The 20,711-nt window shown below is 34.6% G+C and overlaps 2 protein-coding genes across 3 annotated transcripts; both read right to left on the bottom strand.

The window, feature by feature from the left end:
- Positions 1-4,028: 4,028 nt before the first annotated feature.
- LOC108267916 (homeobox protein HMX3-B) lies at positions 4,029-6,633 on the bottom strand. Its single transcript, XM_017472434.3, has 2 exons — positions 5,716-6,633; positions 4,029-4,755 (listed from the first exon to the last, which is right to left on the bottom strand). The coding sequence occupies exons 1-2, from the start codon at positions 5,867-5,869 to the stop codon at positions 4,265-4,267; spliced, it is 645 nt and encodes a 214-aa protein (XP_017327923.1). The 5' UTR covers positions 5,870-6,633; the 3' UTR covers positions 4,029-4,264.
- A 1,356-nt stretch (positions 6,634-7,989) lies between these two features.
- Positions 7,990-20,672, bottom strand: LOC108267914 (receptor-type tyrosine-protein phosphatase eta). 2 transcript variants are annotated; one of them, XM_017472431.3, is made up of 9 exons: positions 20,455-20,672; positions 17,996-18,697; positions 14,517-14,762; positions 13,763-14,014; positions 13,020-13,289; positions 12,057-12,323; positions 11,506-11,781; positions 10,192-10,289; positions 7,990-9,428 (listed from the first exon to the last, which is right to left on the bottom strand). In XM_017472431.3, exons 1-9 carry the CDS (start codon positions 20,558-20,560, stop codon positions 9,357-9,359), a joined length of 2,289 nt encoding a protein of 762 aa, XP_017327920.1. In that variant the 5' UTR covers positions 20,561-20,672; the 3' UTR covers positions 7,990-9,356. The 2 variants fall into 2 exon arrangements, with proteins under 2 accessions (XP_017327920.1, XP_017327921.1); XM_017472432.3 differs by having other exon boundaries at positions 17,996-18,694.
- Between the last annotated feature and the right edge of the window lie 39 nt (positions 20,673-20,711).

The following is a 20,711-nucleotide window of genomic DNA, read 5'->3' as shown; positions in this document are numbered from 1 at the left end:
ACCTTGAGGTTCTAGAACAAAGAGCAGAGCGGCATTGGATGGCTCATACACCACCAAGAGTCATCACAAGCAGAGCCAGGAAGTCTGGCAGCTACAGCCAACACCCTACCTCTACCACCCCTACCCCCAACACACACACACACACACACACACACACACACACACACACACACACACACACACTGTGTTAGAGGATTACATTGCAGGCTAAAAAAATCCCAATATTCCTTTATATTATTCCATGTTCATATAATGCCATACATATAAACAAATTCACATAATCCACTTTAGCCCCCCGCTTAATAACTTCCCATTAGATAGCTTACAGTGTGATTTGCTGCAGATGACAAAGCTGTCCATGCAGATGATGCACTTTTGGCTGAATGTGCTGTTGTTGGTGCACCATTATTCTGCAGCTCCAAACAAAAGTAAACAGTCTTGAATAGGAGGAAACAGTGGCTTAGCCAGGCAGGGAGAGTGCTTTAAAAATGAAACATTTTAATTAAAGAAAAATTATCATAGTAATGATAAAACACATGCCAAATGTATGGAAGCAACACTAACTTTAGAAACAGTGTAGAAATAAACATTTTATTTTGTTTGCAGCAGTAGTGTAATATTAATTTATTCTTTCTATGTTTTCATTTGTAAAATCTACATTCATCAAAATTCTCTTTCTCTTTTAGCTTCACTGACAGTCTAACATATTCATATATAATTTTGCATTCAAAACCTGTGGAAATTCTTATAGAAATTCTTTTGAAGCAGCTTGGTAAGAAAGGGCCACATGGATATCTGTATTTCTCTTTAATTAGGTATAAAAAAGGGTTTTTTATTGGTTGTTGTAAAATATTATACGCTCAGTGTACTTGCTTCAATTTCTTTGGATTATAGAGTATGAGATTGGAGTAATATTCATATAAATGGGAAAGTTACCTCATCTTAAACAGGCTATACTTAATTTGTTATTCACTGGTTAAATATTTCAACTCTTAGGTTTTTAATCCAAATGGGTAATGATTAATGCACTGTACCTCTTCTTAGCTGTTGAATTATATTTTGAGAAGGCTTGACTATTATGAATATTTTCTATTGTACTGCAAAGGGAAAAAAATAATAATTACATCACTAAAATAAAATATAGCATTTAAAAAACAACAACAATGGTGCTATACAAACTAGTAAATTCAACAAAAAGAGTTTATTGCTCTGAATGAACATCATAATGCTGCATTTATCCTAACTATAATTTGACTAGTCCGGAAAATGAGACAGGTTCATCCAGTAAACATCTAATTAGATTTTTTTATGAGCTTGTGTAATGTATTTGCCTGCACTGGAGAAAATGCAATCAAATAAAACCACAAACTTGTTTGACTTCTTGGGGCCAAAGATCAGGTTTATTAAAATATTTAGGTTTAAAAAAAAATTACATTCTTCTATTGCAGAAACCATGGAGTGCCCTATCAATGCCACTTTACATATATTTAATTGTTTTGTGCTTAAAATTATAAACAGCAGTAGTTATCTATAGGATGGTATAGGCTAAATATACTGACAAAAGATTATAGTTGTCTGATATTGTGATATCATCATCATCATCATCATCATCATCATGACAATAAGAGAGCTACATTATAAAATATTATACTGATGTGGCTCAGTTTTCATTAGCATAACTTGATCTTTTTAATGTTGCATATTTATTTTAGCACAGCAGTTTTACAAGAAGTAACATGAGAATGAGGTGTAAATGATCACCGTCTTTTCTTGCTGTATGCACATTTTGGCTGGACCAGACACTTAATTTGCTCTGAAAGATGGAAGCAGAGGACAGCTCGAACACAAAAGAAGTAAGTGACCCAGAAAAATTGGAGAACAAAGCTATGAAGCTAGCTATGGCATTTGAGGACACTCTCCAAATAACGTTTTTTACCCCCTCTTCTACACACACACACATACTTCTACATTATCATGTCAGTACAAAAAAACATTTCAGATTCCCAAACATTAGTTTTCTAGCACAAAATTAAATGTTACAGAAAAATGTTTGTATGTTATTAACAGAGTTGGGTATAATGCGTTACTGTAATCTAATATTTTTTTTCTGATAATGCAGTAATGTAATGCATTATTCTTTAAATTTATGTCATTTGATTACAGTTACTTATGTCAATAAAATCATGTTACTTGCATTACAAATTTATTGTTATCCATCCATCCATTTTCTATACTGCTTATCCTTCCTTCAGGGTCACGGGGGAACCTGGAGCCTATCCCAGGAAGCATCGGACACAAGGCGGGGTACACCCTGGACAGGGTGCCAGTCCATCGCAGGGCACAATCACATACACATTCACATACCCATTCATACACTACGGACATATTGGACATGCCAATCAGCCTACCATGCATGTCTTTGGACTGGGGGAGGAAACCGGAGTACCCGGAGGAAACCCCCGCAGTAAGGGGAACATGCAAACTCCGCACACACATGGCCATGGTGGGAATCTAACCCCTGACCCTGGAGGTGTGAGGCAAACGTGCTAACTACTAAGCCACCGTGCGCCCAAATTTATTGTTAAGAAAACAATAGTAAGTAAAATCCATTTTTAAAAAAAAATAAATATCACGCTTTGCACAAAAACGATTTTTTATTTAGACGAGAAATAATTCTCCACTTTGAGTGGTTTGTCACTACGAAACTGAACGTCAGTAAAAGAAGACGGCGGTGTTGTAATTTTGTGTCTTCAGTGACCGGAGGTGAGACCAATCAGACACGTTTTACAGGAAAATACATGGAAACACTTGTGTCTTATTGGCTGTCAGCTGACAATTCTGCCAGACGCTAGCTTATAGAATCAGTGTGAAGAAAAATGGACATACGCTGATTTTTTTAAAACCAGTAAAGGATTGAAACTGAAACAGTAACATCATCTGAGGCTGAGCAGGAAAACAAGGTGTGTAAATGTTTACATGAGTTCCAATTTACATGAACATGATATGAGCAGAGCATAAGGAAAGATCATGTACTTTGCATGGCATTGTAGCAGCTAAACCCTCCCCTGGGTTAGTGACACCAAACTAGTCTAGTTAGAAAAGTTTTATATTTTATCGGTCTAGTAGTCCTACAAACACTGACAACACCCGAGGCAAGGTTTATGATAAATCCAACTTTTTCTGATCATGTCACTCATTGACACACGTTAAAATTACTAAAAGAACTATGAGTTTTACTTTGTAGTGTATTTTTATAGGTTTGATAGGTTCTGAATGTAACAAAAATAGCAAAAATAAGAAGCAAGTGCGACAGTCAAAGTCTCCAGAAGAACCGTGGCTGGTTCTGCAAGATGCTCAATAACACTTACAGCTCATTTCCTTATAAAACTGCAGAAATTGTACCGAAGATTACTATATTTATTTTTATTATTTTGTCACACAAAATATTGACTTTGTTTCATTTACTACTGTTTACTGCTCTATATTGTATTTTTAAAAGTAGACACATTTAATTTCATTTATTATATAAGAATGTGGCTTATATATATATATATATATATATATATATATATATATATATATATATATATATATATATATATGTTTGGTTGATTGTGTTATTGTGTTTTTTTCACTGACAATGTACATTTTAAAAATATAATATATGTCATGAGCTTACAGATAACAGCTTATGTTTATTAACTTAATTATTCACTCACTTCATTAGATAAGAGTAAAAGAGATAAAAGAGATTTTTTAAAATATTGCCCAGTTTAGGAATGTCGCTAGAAATGCCAGAAATGCAGCTACTTAAGAATAATATATTTAACGAAATAATGAAACCCAAAGAGAGGTACCCTACACATATGTTGTAGTCTAATGCTTTACGTTTAAATTACATCGATTAAAAAAACAATCACAATGTGTTCTTCGTATAATAAAAAAGTAACATATAAAATAGCAGATTCTTTAGCAAAGATCTTGAATGTCTTTTAGCAAAGCTGTATTTACTTTTTAAATGATGCGATTTTATCATTTAAGAGTGATAAAGGCTATTACAGAACTGTTTGATGTTTCCTTTATTAACATCTTGCATAGCAAAATAAACACGATAGCATTACTGTTCAATCTTTTTTGTGCAACTATTATCACAAGTTAAATGACTCAGTGTTGTGCTTCCAAATGTTGGCGTATCATCCATGCAAACGAACAAAAAAAAAAAAGAAAGAAAGAAAGAAAAAAACACCGTCTGTGCTGTGAGAAATCACGTGTCTCCATCGAAAAGGCTGAAATATTTGCTGGCATGGGATAGGTAAAGGTAATGCGGAGTGCTCCCTGCATACAGAAGTGGAACCGGTGTCGGCAACAAACATCCTCCCAAAATATTACTCCCAACACTTCCTCTGTACGACCCCTCCAAGTCTGTGGAGATCTGCCGTTTCAGTTTATTCCTTCTGTTTTGAAACCAGATTTTCACCTGCGTCTCAGTGAGCTGTAGGGAGTTGGCGAGGCATGCTCGCTCAGCGCTGCTCAGGTAGCGCTTCAGGTCGAAAGTCGACTCCAGCTGGAAGATTTGTCTTTTGGAGAAAATGGTGCGCGTTTTCTTCTTCACCAGCGGCTTGATCTTCTTGTGGTTTTGCTGATGCTTAGACAGATCATCTCTGCTGTGCGTATTGGAATTTTTAGGAAACTTTCCACTTACTTCGTCCATCGTGACGCTCAGATTGTGGCCATAGACGTCACTACTCCTGTGATCTGTCAAAGGAACACACTGCGGCCATTACACGTGGTAGTATATCTCAGGGGGAAAATGTAAACTTCACCTCTCTTTGTCTCTCGGGTGCTACACCTTTTATACCTGGTATACAGTACTGTGCAAAAGTCTTAGGCACATGCAAAGAAATGCTATAAAACAAAGACACCTTCAAAAAAAAATTAACATTTGTACATAAAGACTCCACTATTAAAAGAAGTAAACAGTAATAAACTAAACAAAGTCAATATTAAATTTTTTTCTTCTTCTTCTTCTTCTTCTTCTTCTTCTTCTTCTTCTTCTTCTTCACAAAATGCATCTTTATGCAGATTTATAAGGAAATTAGCTGATGTGTTTTTCTAAGCATCTTGGAGAATCTGAAGACTCTGACTGTCATACCTGTGTTTGCACATAAATCCGGACAGACTTCATTATAGTGTTTGTCTGAAAAGTACTGTATTATGTAATATGTCGTTTTCCTGACTGCCAGACAAACATTTCCATGTAACATTTCATTTTGTGTTTCTAAAAGTAATGTTTGGAATCTAAAAAAAAAATTTTTTTTTTAAAGTTTCTATTGACTCAATAACGTCGAAGTAAAATAAAATTAACATAATGTGTATTTTTTAAAAAAAAAAAATAAATAAATAAGGTGCCTAAGACTTTTGCACAGTACTACTGTATATATTTTACATTAGAAAGTTGAATAGTGTACCTGTCAATCTAAAATCGAATCACGGTCCATTTATGTAGTCTACTTTAAATTATTTCAAAGGTATACCCTACTACTGTATATCCTCATGTCCAAGTGGAAGCTGCACACGAGAAGTACAAAAGGTGTTCCACAACAGGGACAAGGAAAGCCTGCTTTAGTACTGTTTTGTTTGAGTGTAAGAACAAGTTTAAATTAACATTAAAACACTAAATATTCCACCCATTCTTTAGGAGTGTATATGAATTACCTGTTTCATGACATTTCTGATCTTCACACGATGAACAGCTGCTCTCTGAGCTGAGTTGTGAATTTTGGTGATTTACATCAAAGTCCTTATTAAGGATGTGATCAATAGTGAATTTCAGCGCTGCTGGTCGGCACAACATGTCTTCTTTACCCATACTTTCCAAATCCAGGTTACTGTTAGGTTCTTTAAAGGTCGCCTATCGTTAGTGATGTGTGAGAAACAGAGACTGTGCAGTGCGCGCGCAGCATCGTTCCGTGTTCAGCGTTAATGCGTCCTCCAGATGCGCCAGCGCTGACCGGAAGCGCGAGCTGCTGCAGCATCGGATTGGCTGAAACTGGAAAAGTGTGACGCAAAACAACGGCAGACTGGCACTTCGGGAGTAAAGGGCAATATTCATATCTCAGAAGTCTCAGAAGCAGCAAAAATACATCTTCAGGTTATGATGAAGGTCGAAATAAAACAGCTGAATAAAACCACTGAATTAAATGACGGATAAGATACTGATTATTTGCTTAATGCTGAAACATGTTAATCATTTTCCTCTGTCATCATTTTGTTTGTTTGTTTGTTTGTTTTGTTGGTTTAACCTGAGTAGCGGATTAAATTCTACAAATCAGGTCAATTGTGGGAAAAAAGAAAGTTTGTGAACTCATTGGGCTTGCCTCGAATGTATAAAATGTCTTATGGTCTTTGTCCAAGTTATGGTAATAAATAACGGACACACACAACACTTTGCATGATCACAACTTTCTTTAAAAATAAATAAATAAATAAAACGGAGGAAAGCAGAAGAGGGGCTCAGTGATGACGCAGTTAGGCTACTAATGTAAAGCTGTGAAGTTTTAAAACTGTTTAATAAATTATGAGCAATATATCAATTGCTTATATGTTTATTTCCTCTTAGAGTTATGCATACATTTTTTTTATGTTAATTTCCAATGTTTATTTTGAGATATATATATATATATATATATATATATATATATATATATATATATATATATATATATATATATATATATAGCAATGTGATGAGATTAAATAATCATCATCGTCATCATCATCTCAGATACCTCAGATTATTATTGTTGTTGTTGTTGTTGTTGTTGATGATGATGATGATGATAATGATGATGATGATTGTGACCATTGCACTTCATGTCAGACTTGGATAAGAATAGGGTACTTCAGAATTATGTACTTTTGCTCAGCTTATCAGATCCCATTAGACCCTGAACATCCTGTTTAACATTAAAGATTCTCCAGTGCAAATGAAAGTATATTCGTTTATCCTACTACCGAGTAGATACCATTTATCTCTATGGTTATTTCTCCCCCAGCATTCCGTTTTACTGACCTTGTAAATGATTGACACTTTATGCTCCACTTTGACTGCATTTTCAGACAGGACATCACTCTTAAACAGTGTCTGCAATAAACTACAGGTTTAATAAAATAAAATAAAACCTTTTTTTTTTAACCAAACAAAAAAACTTCAGATTAGTTTGACAGTTCTACAGAGCTGTGTTCATCACTGCATCCTGGAGCAGATCAGGGAAATGTTATCCTAGCCAATCATAAAGGTTATTGAGGTCATAGTCACACAGAGGAAAGATACCAGGTTATTTTAGTTTTAGTATTTACTTGTCAAGCCCCACCACCTACTGATTATTTCTATCATTGCAACCGATTTGAAGATCATTCTACTTCCATGTCTGTAAGCGAAAATGACCAAAAAAAAAATAAAAACAAGTGGCTTATTTTATTATTGTTCCAGGTAAAATCCAAGGAGAAAAAAAAAATTCTATTTTATTGCTCAAAATAACATGCAGAAAAGGGAATGTGTATTTGATTTGGTTAATTCGAATAATTTTTTTGGTTTGTTTTTTGTTTTTACACCATTGTGGACTCAATAAATGAGCCTAATTTGTAGGCCAATTTTTATATATCGACCAATATTTAAATTGACATTGAACAGCATTTCCGGAAAGTAAGCCTGTTTTGGTGTTTGGTTTAATGCGGGTTATTTTAAGTCAAGTCTGTTAGTTGTTCCTCTTTGCTCTACAAGACACAATAAACTTTTAAAAGGACATAAAGTGCACAAGTAAGAAGGTTATAACAAGAATAATAAACAGACATTTATTTTTGTTTTGTTTGTTTGTTTGGGTTTTTTTTTAAACAATTGCAACAAGTGTATTTCATTTATAGGCCTATATTTATAAAAGCCTCATTCCTAGGCCTATAAGCCAATATATTAAAACTTCACATTCATGATTTGGTTGTTCACAAAAAAAGCTGTTTAATGTAAATTTCTAGCCAAGGCAATAAATTGATACATTCAGAAGTCATTTTTAGCGTTTCATATTTGTTATTTCAAAAAGGATATGGATTGAATGGATACACAGATTTTTCAGTGGGATATACAGAGTCTTTGAGTCCAGAGAGTGAATGAAGATAAAAGTTCAAAATGTAAAATGTAAAATTCAACATTCAGAATTTAATAAACATTGCAGCTACAACATAACAACTAGTTATATAACTTTTTCACATGTAGGTAATACCCTATATGGCCAAAAGTATGGAACACTGACTGCACCCCAGGCCTGCTCACTCGATATCAATGCCTGACCTCACTAATGCTCATCTGGATGGATTAGGAAATCTCCACAGCCACACTCCAAAATCTACTGGAAAGCCTTCCCAGAGGATTGGAGGTTATTACAACAGCTAAAGGGACTAAATCTGAAATGGGATGTTCAAGAATCACATATAGGTGTGATGGTCAGGTGTCCACAAACATTTGGCCATATAGTGTATATAGCTTAATAGCATGAAGAAAACATGTGACAATGCATTTTATTCAACATGTTCTGCTAAAAATGCATATGAACATGAAGTAAATGAATGTGACATCATGTAAACAAAATGTGATCACGTGGAAAAAGAATTCATCATATCTGAAAAGCAATGAAGATGTGATAAAATTCACATGTGAAAATAGTCCAACGTGAAATATAATTGACATAAAAATTTTAAATAAATTAATTGTGAAAAAAAATGTCCTATGTAAATGCTAGCAAGCCTGAAGTTACAGCTACAATTTACTCCTATACTTTATTAACAACTGCTTAAGTAGGCCTACTCTAAGCCATATGATATTTAATATTGATTGTGAAGTTATGGTAAGAGCCAGATGATCTGATATATCGGTTATTAACAGTGAGAATAACTCAAATCTTTATGTGTACTTCTAATTATATAATTATTAGGCTAATTATAAAAGTGATAAAAAATGATAAAAAAAATATTCTTTTATCTTATTGAGAGAGCCCCATTCCACTAGGTTTCAATAAGTTTATAAAGCACAATCAGCTACATTATTCTTTGATTATTTTACATAGCTGAGAAAGAATAATCGTTAGTATGTACTTATGAGAGACCTAAAGGATTATGCCCTGTAACAAATATAAAGCTTATGAGTAGTTAAATAAATGTAGGTAGGTATGTAGGTACATAAATGATTACTGTATACAACAATGCTTTGATAAGTCTAAGACATATGGAGCTGATATTAGAGAAGCAAAATTATCGTGTTGCATACATTTGGAACATATGTTGTGCATTCTTGCATTATATATACATCACTTTTTTTCCCTCAAAGTAAGGTTCCAGAAAACATTATCCTCAAAGTTGCGGTGAATAAGATTTTTCAGCTGCAACACAACAAAAAAGATACATCATCGTCTATCTAAGTATGTGTAATAGTAAGAAAAGAATCAATACATAGATAAAAGATGCATTCACACAAATGAACACATTAAGATTGTATTCACCTGACAGTTCATAATTATAGGTCACATGCAATCACTCTTTCATTAGGTCACCTTCCCAAAAAAAAAAAAGGAAAAAAAAAAAAAAAAAGGAAAAAAAAAAAAGCATTTCTTGTATCTCTTTTTTAAGTGCAAAGGGAAAGTAAAGCTAAAATGACTAAAAAAGAGTGAAAATAAAACTGTATAAATAGGCAATACTGAAAATTGCATATATATAAATGTGCCTTAAATTGATTTCTGCACTTGTATCGAATGAAATATATGAAAACGACAGCAATAGCCCCAAAACTGGTAGCCAACAACAATCTACACTTTCTTTCCAAGATCATAGTTATTCATTGTGGGAAAGGCGATTGAATCTAGTAAAATCTGGATTCTACATGGAAGGAGGGAAAAATGAACAGTGAACAATACTTCTTGAAATTAAGCCTGTGTTTTGTATCTTTGCTTCACTGAGGGTTAAGAAGAATAATCAAATTCTGTTGTTGGACTAAATGAAGCTTGTAAAACATATGGAAATTACATCATACTGTATATTTAAACTTAAATATTGGGATGTGGTGCTCATTGATTATTCTGACCTTTTAGTAATATTATTTCAGTCCAAAAAAAAAGTTTACTGTTAATGTATATATTTGACACTCACCTCTTGTAGGACAGAATTCATAGTGCTGTTTTTCATGCAGTAAAGTTCAGTGGAAGAGGAACACAGCATTGCAATGGTTAGATTTCTAATTTCAGCCACTGCAAAAAAATAGAAGTTGTTTTTATACAGTTCCTGGATAGAGGTATTTATAGGTGATTCAAACAATAATATAACTTCCTCTCTGAGCAATACCACTGTGTCTTATATTTAACTCTCAGTAATGATAACAGCATATTTGTTTTTAGGAAATACCATACTCCTTTTTCTGTATTTTACCTGGCAATGTATTACCAAGCAACCACATCAAACTGAAAACAGTCACATTAACACATATAAAATAATGTGGATTCGGGTCTCCTGACCTGAAAACTGTTGATCACAGTTAATAACAATTCATCACAATGTCTCAGGATTTTTACCTGGTTTGGCCGTTGACTGATTAATACGTGTCACAGCACTAGTAACTGCAACACTAATTATGCTTATTAAATTAATTAACTATGGTATTTGTGTTGCCTAAAATGGGCACCTGTACATAAATATGACTGAACTACAATTACACAGAAAATTACATTTCCAGTAGACATATTTTCCCCCACAATTCTGACATTTTACTGGCAGTGTGAGCTGGGATTAACTGGTTAATACAACTATGAGTTTATGTGATCTATGCTATACTTGTGTACTAGTCAGTGCATTTTTGGTTTGTTAATGTGTTTTGCCCTTACAGGCCACCATACATAAAAAAAAAATACTGTTGTTATTTATTTCTTTATATTTACTTATATTGACAATTCATCTTAATGCAGTAAATGTGGATATGAATATGTTTGCTACTATAAAAGCCTCTATATATGGTGGCCAAACACAACAGATTCAGAAACCAGAAATTCAGAAACACATCTATGCTAATTCACAGCACAAAGTGTAGGTTCTTATTTAACATCACACTCTCACTGCTGATTGGACAAGCATATAAGTATTACAAAGAAAAAGAATTTAAAAAATTCAGTCTTTTATCCAGGTGGCATAGTGCAAGCAATTTAATGTGAAATTACTTATTATAGTGAGGAGTAAGTCTTTCTTCTGCATAACCCATCTTCCTTTCAGTGGGTTTTCAGTGTTTACATTCTTATATAAATAAATATAAATATAAATAAAATAGCATCATATGAATCCTTGAACATTTGTTTGTTATCGTTATTGACTTGCTGTTGTCTTTTTGGTTTGATAATACATTTTACACTAATGCACCACTTTATTTTTGCACTTGAAAAGCAAGTCCTTTATGTGAGAAGGCTATAATTTCCTTACCTGTTAATCCGGTGGTCTCAGAGGGCTCACTTCTCAACTCTCCAGCGTGAACTCTGACACTAAATTTATACTTGGTGCCAGATTTTAATCCATTAATGGTGACAGAGGTGTTTCCAAATAAGTTCCGGCTTTCAGTATGATTCCAAAAATCAGAAGTATATGTAACTGAGTAACTAATGTTTTTAACCTTTTCTGAGTTCGCTGGAATTCCCCAACTTAAAAATACTGCAGTTCTGTTTAAGCTTTGTACACTGGCTTTACCAGGTGAAGTGGGTTCTATGAACAGAAGAGAAAATAAATAGCAAATAGACTATGTTATAGTAAACTAGAGAAAGAAGAATGTGACACTGTTTTAGGATCATTCAGGATCATTTGAGTGTTTTTTTTTTTTCAGCTTTAGAAGTTGTACTATAATTCATAATATAATATAAAAATATATATAAGTTGTGGATAATTTCCTTGAATTGAAAAGTGTAATGACTGAAAAGTGGAATAGAACTGTAGTATAACTGTTATTTACATTTAGTGGCATGAAAGCTATTCACACTTACTGGTATAAATTGATTGACTGACTGGATGACTTGGCTTCAGGTCTTCCGCCACATAAGTACGGATAGTAACAGTGTACAATGCTGCTGCTTCCAGAGATGTGAAATAACATTTAGAATAGGTTGTGTTGACAGGATCTGAGATGTTCTCACTCATGGTGCTAGAGATATTCACAATGAACCAAGCAAAATTTCCAGTTGAAAGGGCCCATTCTGCAGTAATATTGTTATATGTACTCTCCAGTTTAAGTTTGTCCACTTGCTTTGGTACTAAACATGATAACATAAAAATGACACACAATTCAAAACACACACACAATAAAATTTTCCTCACAGTTATGCCAGCTTGAAAAAGTTTGAATAATTGGTTATTGATTCTTCAGTACGTTAAACAAAGGAGGTAGTGTCAGACAGCTAGAACATTGAGGGCGGCTGGTATAAATGTGCAAGATGGGCTAGCAAGGCTAAACCACAAATACAGTTTTGGGGAGGTGGATTATTCGTGCTGTCATCCTCCCCAAAGACACATTTGGAAGAGAAACTAAAAGTAGATAGACTAAGCACTAATTTTCCAATCAAAGCACAAAATTATAGATAACAGAACTATACAGTTGGTGTTTTTTGCTTTGAATAACAGCTTTTCTGTTTAGTAAGTTGAAAAACAGAGCATGAATCCAGATTTCTTGCAGACTTAAAACACTAGGAAAATTAGAACTCACGAATAAAGCTGCCCATCAGTGTCCATGTATTAATAGTTTGCCTCACATCATTCTTATTCTGCTATTGATAATGCATTGGTCAATCTAAATAGTTTCATTGTGAAGCTATTGATAAAGATTACATTTTAACCTTCCCATCTAATACCAGCCATTACTGTTTAACTGTTCTATCATACAAAACATGTGTAATAAGAGTGCTACAAAAGAAAAAAGAGAAAATAATGAAAACGAGGAATCTCTGACTCACTTGTATAGGCAACGATGGAAGTTGTTTTTCCTTTATTGTTGCAATTTGGTTCTATTGCTAACACACTTAATGTGTATTTGGTACCAGGTGTGAGGGACTCCAAAAGTTTACTTTTATGAGCATTTGCTGTATATGTGTTTGTAAACGATGTATTGGTTAGAGTAATGGTATAGTTGTATAGCATGCTATTTTCATCACGTGAATCCCACGTTGCATTTATGGTGTCCTTTTCATCGTTTGAAGAAGTAAGGTTCACCACTTCAGAAGGCTCTGTAAAATTAGGTTCACATGTAGATAAGGTGGTAAGGTGACAGTTAGATCTTTTTTTATTAGTACATATTTGTTTCTAAAGTGGAAGAAATATTAGGAACAAATGTCACATATAACCACATTAGATTAAAGGCAGTAATTAATAACTTCTGATTTCTTCGTTTTAAAAATGGGCAATGGCAGAGCAACTTTTTTATTACAATTTGTCATTTAAAAAAATCTTTTTTATACTGATTAAGAAGTCATATTCTGTGCAAATGCTATGCACTGCATCTTCATATCAGCATCATTTATAGATCAAATTCTGAACAGTTTACAAATTTACATACATGAATAGTATGAGTATTAGCATATATTACTTTCTTTGATGCTTTCATGCTAATCAGTAAAAAAAACATATTTTTAAGAACACATGAATTGCATATGATGACTGGTGGTATTATCATGTCTAATAGGGTAACTGCATTACTCACTGGTGCAGGCCGTGGTGCTGTTCGAGTCTCCATAAATGCTTACATTGACCACAGCTCTAACTGTGAAATTGTACTTTTGTCCTGGTGTTAGTTTGGTTATATTGCAAGTCTCGGAAAGGCAAGTTGTATTTACATTTCCCGGCTCAGTATTTAATATGTAGGATACATTAGTTCCGCGTGATGCGTTCCAACTGAGGCTAATTACTTCTGTTCCCACACTCACTATCATGAGATTTATTATCTTTTCCGGCACTAGGAGAAAGATTTGGGGAGGAAAAAACTGTGCATGAGGTTCTTATATAAAACTACACAAGTTTGAAAAACAAATGCATTACTTAAAAATATTAAATAAGTGGTGCAACAGAAAATATCAGATAAAATATAAATGCAAGGAATGTTGCTGTGAGTACATTAGACAATACTGGCTGCATATGGTTCCTACAAGCAATGCATTGTAAAACTAGACTGCCATTGTGCCGAGTCATCTCTCATTATGATAATCTCTACACTGATGTAGTAAAGTCTATAGAACGTCACTCAATTTTTAAAGAGGATACAAAAAAAAAAATGTATACTGAAAAAGCAGGCCAATTCCTGTTTTCCACGTGTCACAGATGGATACTAAAGCCAACAGTATGTTGCTATTCCTGACAACAGCAGTCACTGATAAAGTTAAAAATACTACACAAAAATACTAATTTAAAATCCCTAGCTCCCTAACGGAGAACGGTGGATGTCTTTGATTTTTACTCACAAGTGTAGAAGGAGATATTCTGAGCGTTGAGGTCCCGGCCACACTTCACGGGGATTACCTGCACTCTGTACAACATTCCAGGATCCAGGCCACTCATGTTGTAACTTGTCTCACTTGTAACATTTGCTGCATGATTTCCATTGATCTTTATTTTGTACTGAGAAATGTTTATGCCTGCCTCACTCCAACTCAGATTACCTCCAGTTGTTGTCTTGTTAGAGACTGCCACATCACCATAAAATCGTTCTGCAGAAAATGGGTACAGCATGATGAATGACGGCTTGTTTGAGGGTGGAAAAAAAGAGGCTTTTTAGTTGGGTGAATCGAATGAGCTTTTTAAAAAATACATTATTTTTAATAAATAAATAAATAAATAAAAATGCAGAGTTTTACATTACAAACCAAAAGCAATTCAGTATATGACATTCTGTTTGAAGGCAGATGTCATTTTGAATACAGCAGTATATTATAAAAAAAAATTGACAAATATAGTTTTAAAAATACATAAAAGCAAAAAAACATCAAATTTTCCATGTTCTTATAAAATAAACTAACCTTACCCATGTGGTGTTAATGGCTGAAGTATTAAAGACAATATATATATATATATATATATATATATATATATATATATATATATATATATATATATATATATATAATGCTGTATCACATTTCTCACACTTGGATCCAATTCTATGTAGTGTTTCAGAAAGTGCAATTTTTAGGAGGCTAAGTACCATTAATTGTCTAATGGACACTTAAAGACCCATTCAAAATGACTTTTTTCCAATAAGAATGTACCAAGTCGTTTTAGCAAAAAATTTTAGATAAATGCTATTACTTCTATAATAGTACCATTTTCTGTATGGCTTATCCTACACAGGGTTGTGGGGATATGGAGCTTATCCTAGGGGACTTGAGGCATGAGGCAGGGGACAACAGTACACACACTGCCACACTACAGACAATTTAGAGATGCCAATCAGCCTACAACATGTTTTTTTACTGGGGGAGGAACCCAGAGTACCCGGAGGAAACCCCCAAAGCACAGGAAGAACATGCACACTCCGCACACAAGGTGGGGGAGGTAATTGAACCCCCAACGATGGAGGTGCGAGGCAAACATGCTAACCACTAAGCTAATGCCCCAAACACTCTTACCAAAGAAACAAACAAACAACAACAACAAAAAAACTCAGTGTTGTGTTTATCTATATATGTGATGTCAAGGGAGCACAATCTGAGGTTGTGCTGTGAGAGTGTAAAGGTGTAACTATATACACAAACTCAAAAATAACCAAAGGATGTTAATCTTCAAGACAAATTACTGTGTGCTCCTCTGATGGCAAGCTCATCAGGCAGGAGGTTACAATACGAGTTCTCACTCACTCAGACACACATCCATGTGTGTCAAAACCATACAACAAGGCTTTTGTGTTCTGATCAACTTCCCCTTACACCCTGGCAATCATCTACAGTAAATGATTTAAATATGTACCAGTTATGGAGACGTTTCAGAGGCATCTGTTCAAGGCCATGTAGCTAAAATAGTTCAACAGTTAAAGCACAATGTTCTAAGGCAGCCCATGTGAAACTGTGTTTCAATACCTTGCCATCTAATCACATAGTCTCTTCAGTCAGATTGTGTTTAGATGAATAACATCACACCTTTCCTCTGCTGCTTGCGTGAGCATTTTTCTGGTGTTGTGCAGAAGTGAACTTTAACCTATGTTGGTGCTGCACCTTCATGAGGTATTGCCACCAAGAGGTACCAGCAGATAATAAAATAGTCTTGTTTAAGTTGTACATACAGTATATTTTCAATTATATGTATGCATACTAAAGGAAATATTTGCCTTTAATTATTTGCTTATAATTATTTGCCTCTGATTTGTTGATCAGTTGCTAAAGTTTATGTTCTTTTATGTATTCTCTTTCATATTATGTATGACCAGTTATTTCTAGGCTGTTTCTAAGGATGCAATATTTCTCATTAATTGTGTTTTGGTCTGAAGCGTCATTGTTACTGAACATATCAAGGACCGATCTCCCTTCACTTCTTCTCTGTACATAAGCTGGCTTCTACCTTTTGAGAGAGAGCTTGTTGAGAGCATTTCTAACATCTGAAGTTTCTTTAAGTGCTCAATAAACATCAAAGCCTAAAGACCAACACCAGTCTCCTGGACCCTGTCTCATTATTGCTGAATTTCTAACAACTTGGTGTTGTAATGGCTCCCCTAGATGGCACACTAACACCTCTCTGGTGAGTTATGCCATTATTTATAACCCAAGAGAAAGGTTGGCTGGATCCTTTCTTTGAAAGACAGGAGAAAAGGAGTCAGAAGTATAAGGGATATCATCCTCTCAGGGTTTGAGAGTAGACCACTTTTTGCCATTGTAGCCAGACTAGTAATCCTAGTGGTTGTAGAAGGATTAAAACTAGTGAATTTAGGGAAAGTTTCAGAAAGCACGGGGGATTCACATTTCCATTCTTTGCTTCTTTTCCTTCTTAGCTCTCAGGATGGAGAAAAGTAAATAAGGACAGGAGGAACTGAGAATGTATTTGCCAAATAAATATGTCCTTGCTCACTAAAGCATCACTTTAAAGTGACTTAAGTGAATTCACCTACTAATAACATGCTGCCCAGGTGTATTAGGCTAATTGTATAACGGATCTACATAGATATAACATTGAACACACACTCAACTAGTCTTAAAAAAAAAAACATTATTTCATGTGCACAATACATGCTTAATTGCTGATGCTTTATTCTAAACAAGATCCTACTCATCACCTGACATCTCTTTTGGCTGTTTTTTTAAAGCAAGGCATATTTCAATTGACTGTCATCCTAGGATCTTATTTGTTGTGGTTTATTTATATAAAGTTAATATATGATAAAATAAACATGTCTGCATAGGAAGAGTCTGTGTATACTTGATCTAGTGCCCTCTTATCTCCTTGCTTCTTGATTCCTAAGAGTGCAGAATGACTATGCCCATGAATAGTGATTCTTTCAACTGATTTATGGGTTGAGTCCTGAAAGCAGGATCAAGGATTTAAGGAGACGTCAATCAGAGTTTTGGAATGCACCCCCAGACTTGGACTGGCAAAAATCAAACAAAATCTAAAGTATAGCTAGTCCTCTTCAGTCAGAACTAAAACACCTAGCTCAGCTTGATGACTAACTTCCAAACTTCCAGCTCCCAACCTACACACAGTACATCGCCTAACAGAGACGTTGACCTGACACAGAAGTTCTAATTGAATAAAAAAAAAGAAACAGCATAACGACATTTATGAAAACAAACATTTCCTATAACTATAGTATATATAATCATGAACCCATAGTTTCTTAATACACCACAAAAAATGACCTTATTCTAACCATGTTTGTTAATAACAAAATAATTCCCTATATGTAAATATTAAAGTGAGACTGAGGTGCTGTTTAAAAAAAAATGAAAGTCCTTACCATCATAACAGATGTAGGGCAAGGCTTCACTGCACTTCTTTTCCTGCCACATACCAAAGCTGAGCAGGGCCACACAGGAATCCTCAATATATTCAGGCTCTAAGTCATTACTGATGATACTTGCAGAGGAGCTGGTAGTTGTAAGCATCGTTGGAGTTGGGCTTGTAACAAAATTTGATGTGGTGAACACCGTTGTGGATTCTGTAATGGAAGTTTCAGGTTCCCTACTTGAATTTAGACAGGCACAGAGCTCTGCCAAGGCCGGACACCACATCATTGAACTGTTATTTGTTTCCCAAGTCAAATAATTATCATTGTCATCAGATGAATTGAGACAGGCACAGAGTTTTGTGAAGGCTGGGCACTGCATCACCTCTATCTTTGTATTGTTAATTGCTGGTGGGGTTGGACATGTGGGCTGTGGTTCTGGCTTTTTCTTTGGGACAGGATGACCAGGATACCAGTTCTGGTAGAGGACAGGCTCACCGTTAGCCCACCGTGACCAAAATTTTGAACCATTTATGTTTTGGCGCAGGCCAATCCAGTAGTCTGAGGTAAGGTTCAGACCAAGAATCTCGGCATTTGCTGGGGTGATGGTGGTTAAGTCTTTGTAACATTCCTGACAGTTAAGCCTAGCCTTGTCCCATGTTGCGTTATCAGATTCATAAAAATAGTCCCTCTCTGCGCACATAATGGAGACTGCTGAAGAGACATAGGCAAGAAGTCATGAGGGAAGAAAGAAACATTACACTCTCGAGCACTTGTTTGATAGAAATTTACACAAACCAAAAAAATCACAAGCTGACAAAGTAACCAAAGGAAACAATAATACACAATAGAGTACAGAGCCTCAGAGATTAAATAGTGGTTATTATTTAATAAGGTGTAGCCACAAATTAATAGGCAACAAGTTAATACATTGAGGCCATGAACTGTGTAACTTAATTCCATAAATTGATTTGTTGTGGGAATATCTTGATTAACACATGGCATCCAGGTATTTATTTTGCCAGAACAGGAGAAAACATGTATTCACTATAATAATTTTCTTAAGGTTACACGGGCTAATAGTAAAGTCATACTGTAACACCAGCCACTCCAGAATGTTTCATGAGTCATCCCATGATTGAGATGAACTGTAATATTATTAAACATCTCCATGCTTAGGTTCCTATGGCCACAATGGTCTAATTCAATTAATTTCTCTCACTCATTTTAAAATACAATAATTGCCACGAATTCAGACAGAGTACTCAATATACTGAACGTTAATTTGTGGCCACATCTAATTAAAAATAACCACCATGCACCTCTGTGGCACCATATTTAAGTCAACAGTGGCAAAAATGCACTAGATACATGGAAACAGTAATACAACCAGACACACTTTAAAATGTCCATCCTGTGGCACTACAAGACATTAGAATTCTTCAAAATGTGGGTTTTACTTGTTCTTCAGGGTCTTTCATGTAATGTCAGATGGCGAGGGAAGTCACCAATAAGTCTTCTTTTCCTAATACTTTACCATTTTGTCTGCAATAGTACTGTACAATTTCCAGCTTTGATTATGACTGCATTTTTTTAATCCATACACTTGCACACAATAACCCAGTAAATTCAATTACAATAACACTTTAATAAATTATTACTACAGTCACTACTGCCACTTCATAAATGTTGTTCTGAGAAATAGTACAAAATGGGCCTATGTTTGCCTTCCCTAATGCATGAGTTTTTCAGGAAGTACACAAATCCAGCACATACAAAACAAATGAGACAACTGCATTAAATTATGCACAGAGCTCAAATTTTATGCTTTACTCTGTGGCATAGATTACTTTTAATACCTCACAACCAATCATCTCATTCAACAATCAACCATTTTATATCAGCTACAATTATTATGGTTTTACATAGAAAATGTGCACTAAAAGCTAAAATGCTTTATTTCTTGCCATAATACACAAACCTGCTGCAAATCTGAGAGAACTGTACAGGAATTTTATCAACAAGAACACCCAAAATGCTTAATAATAACAAACATGTACCTCACCACAGAAAGGTACACCAGAGACACAACCCTAACGTACAGAATATTGCAAAAGAGGCTTTTTTTATTTTAAATGACTAGTTAATGACCAACACATGGAAATATTTTAAAGACTAGTCTGCATGCTCATGCAAAGGACAAGGTATTCCAGGATGTGTAATGCAGTAATTTCTTAGAATCATAGTTTGTTTTTAGTTATAGTACATGGTAAATGAGTTAATAATGATTAACTTTCTTTCTTTGTACCTTTCCCTCAGAAATTCAATATAAATTCACAGTAATTTTATGTGGTGAGTTGATTAGTATTAAAATATTGTTTTTAAAACAATGCACTGTAGCTCATTTGTTCTTTTACTATTTGCCAGTAATTACCCAGTTATAATTTTGGAAGACACTTAAAGTTACTTACCAACTAAAAGCAAAGACCCCAGCAGCAACATTTTAAAAAAAAAAAAAAGAAAAAAAAGAAATGAAGAAATTCTAAGTACTGAGGGAAACAAGAAACCATCAATCATGGACCAGGATCAGGAGCACAAATGAATCGCATACGTAGTAACAACTCAGATCAAGATCAGCATGAACCTCACCTCACTCAAATGAGGTTGTTGAATGTATAGTAGAGGGCGAAAAGGCACAGGGAAATAGTTATAAATATATTTGCATTTA

Source organism: Ictalurus punctatus, chromosome 7 (genome assembly GCF_001660625.3).
Source record: "Ictalurus punctatus breed USDA103 chromosome 7, Coco_2.0, whole genome shotgun sequence".
NCBI lineage: Eukaryota > Metazoa > Chordata > Actinopteri > Siluriformes > Ictaluridae > Ictalurus > Ictalurus punctatus.
The sequence above is the reverse complement of the archived record's forward strand: the minus strand, read 5'-3'. Positions and strand labels throughout refer to the sequence as shown.

What these genes read in the sequence shown, in the direction of transcription:
- LOC108267916 (XM_017472434.3), bottom strand. Translation starts at nt 5,869, where the DNA reads ATGGGTAAAGAAGACATGTTGTGCCGACCAGCAGCGCTGAAATTCACT. An exon ending in TCAGAAATGTCATGAAACAG is followed by an intron (nt 4,756 to 5,715) that starts GTAATTCATATA and finishes TTCCTTTGACAG; the next exon opens with ATCACAGGAGTAGTGACGTC.
- LOC108267914 (XM_017472431.3), bottom strand. Translation starts at nt 20,560, where the DNA reads ATGATTGATGGTTTCTTGTTTCCCTCAGTACTTAGAATTTCTTCATTT. An exon ending in GAATATCTCCTTCTACACTT is followed by an intron (nt 14,015 to 14,516) that starts GTGAGTAAAAAT and finishes TCTTTCTCCTAG; the next exon opens with TGCCGGAAAAGATAATAAAT. An exon ending in CAGCACCACGGCCTGCACCA is followed by an intron (nt 13,290 to 13,762) that starts GTGAGTAATGCA and finishes CTAATTTTACAG; the next exon opens with AGCCTTCTGAAGTGGTGAAC.